General features: G+C 60.3%; 1 protein-coding gene across 1 annotated transcript in view; it reads right to left on the reverse strand.

Annotated features, from left to right (window-relative positions):
• The window catches only part of COPG1 (coat protein complex I subunit gamma 1), a 41,438-nt gene extending 34,485 nt beyond the window's left edge, over positions 1-6,953 (reverse strand). Inside the window, exons 1-10 of the mRNA XM_006169817.3 lie at positions 6,796-6,953; positions 6,343-6,395; positions 5,934-6,014; positions 5,642-5,713; positions 5,459-5,538; positions 4,012-4,087; positions 3,713-3,805; positions 3,232-3,318; positions 1,165-1,322; positions 948-1,081 (exon numbers count right to left, since the gene is read on the reverse strand). Of these exons, the coding sequence (XP_006169879.1) occupies positions 948-1,081; positions 1,165-1,322; positions 3,232-3,318; positions 3,713-3,805; positions 4,012-4,087; positions 5,459-5,538; positions 5,642-5,713; positions 5,934-6,014; positions 6,343-6,395; positions 6,796-6,832 (871 nt within the window). The 5' untranslated portion in view covers positions 6,833-6,953. The remainder of the gene's footprint in view (positions 1-947; positions 1,082-1,164; positions 1,323-3,231; positions 3,319-3,712; positions 3,806-4,011; positions 4,088-5,458; positions 5,539-5,641; positions 5,714-5,933; positions 6,015-6,342; positions 6,396-6,795) is intronic.
• Positions 6,954-7,125: the final 172 nt, after the last annotated feature.

Consider the following 7,125-nt stretch of genomic DNA (forward strand, 5'->3'; position numbering starts at 1 on the left):
GGGGGGGGGGGAGTCACTCCCCAGGGATGAGCGTGCTGCACCCCTTCTCCTGCTTGCACGTTAGGTCAGGACTGAAACTGTGCTCAGCCATATGGAAATCAACCACCTGACCACCTGACCACCATCCCTTTCAGGAGAAGCAGGTACCAGGGAGAAGCCACCTGCTGGCCCAAAGGCTACTTTACTGAGGTCTCTCACTGTCCTGGACATACAGGCAACACAGTGAGAATGTGGGACACTGGGCTGGCTCCAGGCACGGTGGCAGGGGCCAGGTAACACACGGCCAGTTAGTCCTGGCTTGGGCCCCTGTGGCTTAAAAAACACACCGGGCATGTGTATAAACGCTCAAAATCTGATGGAGTGAGAAGGATCCCAGTACGATCACACCCCACAGGTAGATGTTTTCTCTCTGGCAAGTGCACACGAAATAACAAAAAATAGTAACCTTCAAACAGACAAAATGAATGAAGACCCAAGTGGGCACATGCACTCTCAGCTCTCCGTCCTGCCTGGAGCACTCTCCCGTCTCCCACGCGGAGTCCAGGCTGAGCACCCCGGCAGCCTGGCACAGACTCCGGCCCTGGGAGCAAGGCCGCAACAGCTCAGGGCTGCAGTGAGGCACTGGCGCTCAGGGCCACTGGACGGCCTCCCCAGCTGCAGCAAATGGACCCCAAAGCTGCGTGCACGATGCGTCAGGCTCACCCCACGCTCAGAACGGATCACCGTGCTTTCCGCCTGCCGTGGCCTGTGTCGTGGAGTGGGCACCTCCACATCTCAGAGGGGCGAGGGAGTGGAGGGCTGGCCCAGCTGGGAAAGGGCAGAGCCAGGATTCAAACCCGGCCTGCCGTGCCCTTGCGGAGGAACCCTGAACCACCTGCCCTGCACTGCTCCCCCCAGCCCAGTTCCCGCAGGCACAAGCGCAAGGCCGAGTGACAGAGCTGGGAGACCTGACACAGCCGGGGCCAGCTCCTTGGCGCTGCAGCCTGGCAGGTTGACAATGGCGGAGGCCGCCTCGTACACCACCATCTCGTGCTTGTTGCGCAGGCAGCTCTCGATGAAGTCGAACAGCGGGCTGTCCCGGCTACAAGACACGGAAGGAAAGAAGCTGGAGGCGCTCCACTTGGGAAGGTGAGCAGGCATCCCCGGCTGCGAGGGTCGCACTACCTGCCGTCCTCCTCCTCCAGCTGCTTGCTGGCCACCCGGATCATCATGCAGTAGGCAAAGGGCGACTTGAGGCCGTGTCGCGTGAACTTGCTGACCATCTTACTGACGGCCAGCCGGTCGCTCTTGCGCACGTGGTACAGGAGCCCGAGCGCGTGGTACTGCAGGGCAGGAGACAGCAAGACCCAGCCGTGACTCCCTGGGACTGGCGTAGGGCCCTGTGGGTCTTCGTATGAGCACCGGGGTGGCCACCACACTGGGAGCAGGCAGTGTGATGACTGCCCAGACCCTCTGCACGTGCAGTCCCGACACATGCCCCACTCACGAGGACAGGACATCCGCAGTCCCCACTCCTGCACTACCCCAGCAAGGGCCCTGATCAACACCGTAAAGACAGGCAGGGAGACCCAGGGTCCTGCAGAAAGAGATGGTAAGGAGCCAGCCCTAGACCCTGGCCTGTGATGTCATGTGCTGCAGGAGACACCCAGGGCACAAGTACCAACCACACTGAGGGTCGCTGACCTCAAACTAGTGACTGGCCCCAGGGCTCAGGGATGATGCTGGCAAAGCTGAGTCCGAGTACCCAAAGTCCTGGACCTCCCCCGGAAGATGCATGCACCGGGGAGAACGGCCTGTCCTCGATGCTCTCTGCGGTTCCCTAACAGCAGCACGAGTGGGCTATGTGTCAGCCACATGCCTGCAACGTGGGAGTGTCTCTGACCCTTGGAAAGTGTACCGAGAGGCCACAGCTGGCTCCAAAGAAGATAATCACGCGAAGGGGCAGAGAAAGACAGGAAAGGAGGGAACAGCCCAGCCAGGGTAGCATGAGTTCTGCAGGAGGACACACGGGAGACTGGGGTTTCACTCCAGGGACAACCTGCATGTGCCAGACGCACACATGCCCGGACCCTGGCTTGGCTGGGGGAGGAGTGCGGCGAGAAACACTGGCGAGGGTGCTTGTCTCTCTCTCATGAAGTAAAGAAGCCTCAGGGTAATAACCGTAACAGGGAATGAGGAACAGATGTGCATAGGGGATGGACTGACAGGTATGAACCAGGTGGGTTGGCGGCTACAGATGCCATCTCATTTAACCTGCACAGCTCCCTGGGGCAAGAGTCTTCATTCCCATTGAGATAAGGAAACCAAGACACAGAAAGGACAAAAACACCTGGCCTCGGTCACTGAGAGGGGGACCCACCCAGAGAGTTCTACATTGTCACTAACAAAGCCAGCCTCAGGCGAGCCTGAGCTCCCAGGGCCCTCTGCCTGTGGGGCGAGGTCTGCCACAGCATCGCACGCTGCACACACCTCCCGAGCCGTCCAACCCCCACATGACCCAGCACCAGCAGTCTCTAACCCATGCCCCCCAAGTACGCCTAGGGTTCTTCTCACAACGCTCCAAGTCTCCCCACAGCCCAGTGACAGAGATGAAAGCCCACGACAGCCCCGCCCACCAGGGGCTTCCTGGTGATGTCTACTCTGACTAGCCAGTCCACACCCCTGCCTAAGAGTGTGTGTGTGTATTTAAACGTTTCTTCTTACTGTCCTTGACAGAGGGCTCAAGCACTCCCCAGAGAGAGGGAAAGGGAGACACAGACAGAAAGCACTCCCCTGGGATGTGGACGCAATGCAAACCCTTCCCCTCCACCTCTCCATCCTGTCAGGATTTTGGGCGTGTTTCTCAGGCCCAGCGTGTTTCTCAGGCCCAGCGTGTTTCTCAAGCTGCCAGGGTGGGATTCAAACCATAGTCAGTCACGTGGAATCCAGCTTCCAACACACAGCACTTAACTACCGTGCCGTAGGGTCAGCCTTGCCTTGGAATTTTAACACAATTGTTTTTTCAAGTCTGTTCATTTCTTCTATGAACGAGAGACAGACACACATATACATGCAGAGAGAACAACCCCACAGGGCCTGGACAAGGTCCAGCCCAGCCCCAGGAACGGGCCCCTATGTGCCTGGTGACTCTGAGGGCTCTCTTCTGGAGCCAGGGGCCTCAGAGGTGGCGCTTCATGGCCGCACCGCCTGGCCCCCATGTATCTTAAGCACTGGTCTCCGCTCACGTCTCACCTGGACCATGATGTTATCGCTGGATGCCGCCTCCTGAGCCTCATTAACCCAGCGCTTGACCACGTCGAAGCTGCACTTCAGGAGGTGCTGTAGGCAACGGGGCACGTCAGGCCAGGCAGGAAGGTGCTGCTCTGTCACACCTCCCTGGCCGGGCCACGCCTTCCCTCACAGCACCGGGTCTCACCACTGTGCTGGTCCTGAGACTGCAGAGAGACTCAGGGCAGCCCCTCTCCATCCTCACTGCCCCAGACCCAAGACCAACAGTGTATCACCCCATGGGGTGAGCTGGTTGTCCCCTGGGCCCTCCTTTTCAGTTTGTCACCGGGCCCAGAAAGCCCTTGGTCTCTCCACTGAGAAGATGGGTAGGACTCTGAAGACTCGGGGATACAGACACACTTTTTTCCTTCCTGGTGAAATGAGTCTCTGAGATCTCCTTCCAGTTCCCACCCACCCCTGCAGGATCCCAGCTCTAACTACACACCAGGGAGGACACCAGGGCAGAGCTGGAGACGCTGGGCACCTTGTCCACAATGGCCTGCTTCATGTAGCGCTCAATAGCCTGCAGCATGGTGCTCTGTGGAGCAGGGGAGAGGGACAGGCGGACCGGTCAGGTCTCAGCACCAAGAGCAACGGAAATAGGATGCAGGGGATGAGATGGCAAACGGAGCTTCCTACGTGCTCGTGCACGCGGCTCTCACGCCACCTGGCTTAGGGGGATGGAAGGCAGCCTCGAGCACCCAAAGGACCAGGACAAGAGCCTTAGACAGGCCCATGACTCACGTCAGTGATCTGGCAGAGGGCTCGCACGGCCGGGCCCCGGTAGTTGTCTTCCTTCCCGGTCATGTCTTTCGTCAGGCTGTGGGGAAAAGGGGCTGTCGGCATGCAGGGAGCCTGTACCTGTCCGCTCCCCCACCCCAACCCCGGCTCCATCACTTGCTCACCCATGTTACTAAATGAGTCTCCTACCTGGCCTGTCCCTGTCCTCTGAGCCCAACTGCACACAGCAGCTGGAGGGGTCTTTACAAACTCCAAGTTGACCAGACCCCCTGCTCTTACCTTACCGTTCCTGTGGCTTCCAACTACTGTCAGCCTCAAACAAAGTCCTTAACGGAGAAGTCCCCCGACAGACCCGGCTCTCTGCTCTCCAGGCCATGGCCCGTGCTCTCTCCTCAGCCTGAACCACCCCTCACCCCGACCTCTGTCTTGCCTTCTCTCTTCTTCAATTGCCAGAGGGCACTTGCACTCACCAGAGAGAGGAAGGAGAGAGAGAGACAAAGAGAACATACTTCTGGGACCAGCAGTTAGCGTAATAGCTATGTTGCTGGACTCCCATGTAGTCGACCGCGGTTCGAGTCCCGGACCTGGTGGCTTAAACTCACACCAGGCACGTGTGCGTGCGTGCCCAAGATCCCGAGTGGAGAATGGAGGAGAAGGGATTGTGGCGTGGCCATCCTCCCTGGGGGTGATTTCTCGCTTTCTGTCTCTCTGTCTCTGTCTGTCTGGCGAGCGCCCAAGTGCCCTATGGCAAAAAACCTCTCCAAACAACAACAACAAAAAAAACAGAGAACATACTTCTCAGTGGAATGCAGTCACATCATAATTTCTGTTCTTCCATTTCTCCATCCTGTCAGGATTTGGGGCACATAGGCACATGCGCCTGACAAGGTTTTCAGGCCACCAGGGTCAGAACTCAAACTGGGTTAGCCACGTGGGATTCAGTTCCCTTACCCACTAGGCTGCAGGCTAGGCCCTCTCCACCTCCACTTTCCTCTCAGGACTTTGGGTGTGCACACTTACACTGGTGTGTTTTTCAAGCTACTGGGTCCAGGACTGAAACCACAGTCAGCCATGTGGAACCCAGCTGCCTTCACCACCACGCCACTGGCTGGCCCAATAACAGTATTTCGGACAGGGTCTCTCCTCTGTGACCCTCTGCTGCACCCTCCTAGGAGCCTCTCAAGATTGGTCTGAGATCCACGTCAGGATCCCACCATCCAAAATGTGGCAGGAAGAAATAACGGAACCTCAGTTCTTACGGGCAAGGACTACACTGTCACAACTGTCCCTGAAGCACGTGGCCTCATGCAAAGCTGGCACCCGACACCTCGCACGCCTGCCTGCAGAGCACACCTGCACCACTGTCTGCTCTTCTGGTCCCCTTCCCAGTGCTCACTGAAGTCCTCAGGAAAGTAGAGCCCACCCGAGGAGCCGCCCACAGCCCAAGGACCTGCTGGTGACAATGATGACATCCTCTGCGATGCAGGACATCTCCTTGATGGTCAAGTAGCACATCCGACGGAGTGTGGGCTGGGAAGAGATGGGGTCAGAGATGGGGCCAGAGCTAGGGGCAGCCCACACTGGCTGGTGGGCAGCTGCCCCTCCGGAAGAAAGGTGGGGTCAGAGCACTCACATCGTTGGACTGGAAGAGCTTGGTCATGGCAAAGAAGGCCTCCGTGGCTTCGGTGGTTCCCAGGTGCTCCCCCTGTGGTGATCAGGAAGGATGGCGCTTGGGACAGAGAGCCATGTGGCTGTCGCACCAGGTCAGCCAGGCCAGACCCTCCGACTGCAGAGACTCACGCAGGGCAGCCGAAGAGCACGGATGCTCACAGCACCCAGGACCCAGCAGGGCTCCAACCACAGCCCAAGGGAGAGCTCTCCCAGCCCCCCACACCAATCCCCTGGCCCGGGCCTCACCCCATTACCTGGTTTATGAGGTACAGAATCTTGGTGAGGATGTGGGCACATTTTCGAGGGTTTATGGGGGTCTCATTAAACACACGGGCCTAAAAGAAACCAGCAAGGTGTCAGCTCCTGACCGTTCTTCCCTTTTGCAACTACCCTCAGTGTTCAAGGTCCGTGAGCCGCAGGAGCAATGCATGAGGCTGCGGGACTAGCTAAGGGTCGGCCAGAGGGACCAAGGACCGGACGGTTTCCGTCCTCCCCCACGCAGGCTAGCAACCCCTGAGCCAACCTAACAGCCACCAGGAAGTGCTCCACCGACCCGCAGCTACTTGCGAACGCAGCTGCACGGGGACCACACGTGGGGCTTCTGCATCCCCTCCAGCCCTGGGCCCGTCAGGACGATGGTGGGCGTGTGGGCTGGGCACTTGCCTCCTGGAGAACGGCGCTCTTCTCCAAGTGCTGGAAAGGGTTGGAGCCTCCACCTGCGACCAAGAACAGCAGGGTGTGAGTACAGAGCGCGACTCGGACCGCACGGCTCTCAGCTCAGAACGACATGTCCCTGCAGGCCCCGGGATGGCCCCCACGTCCCCGCGTCTTGGGCGGTGTCACGGTCACCCTACCCTTCCCAGCCTTTGGCGCGAGGTCGGGAGGCGGAGTGGCGTCGCACACTGCGCAGAGGGCAGGGAAGGGCGACCTCTCACTCCAGCGGCAGGGACTCGGGGACGCGGGGAACCCGGGGAAGCGGGAACCCGGGGGCGCGGGGGCGGCGGACACTCCGGGGCTGGGAGCGGGAGGAGCCCGCCCCCAAAAAAACGCCCAGCCGCTATCCGAGGCTGCCGGGGCCGGGCCTGCCCGCGGGAGAGCGTGCGAGGGTGCCCTCACCCGACTCCTCGTCCTTCTTGTCGAATTTCTTCAACATAGTGATGCCGGAGGACGCGGCGCAGCAGCTCGGGGCCGAGCACTGCTCGCAGCGTAGTCGGCGGCGGCTCTCCACAGGCTACTTCCGGGCGCGGTGGGCCACGTCGCCCGGCCCATTGCGCCTGCGCGCTTCCCACGGCGCGCATGCGCACGCTGCGCTCGACGCCTGCACCACGCGGCCGCCCGGCGCGCTCTGGCGTTAACCCTGTCTGTCCCGGCCCGAGCCGAGAGGCGGAAAGGCACGCGGGGTAGCGGCCCCGCGGCGGGGCCGGCCCCCCCCCCCCGGGGGCCCGC

Source organism: Tupaia chinensis, unplaced genomic scaffold (genome assembly GCF_000334495.1).
Source record: "Tupaia chinensis unplaced genomic scaffold, TupChi_1.0 Scaffold147500_2, whole genome shotgun sequence".
Taxonomy (NCBI): Eukaryota; Metazoa; Chordata; class Mammalia; order Scandentia; family Tupaiidae; genus Tupaia; species Tupaia belangeri.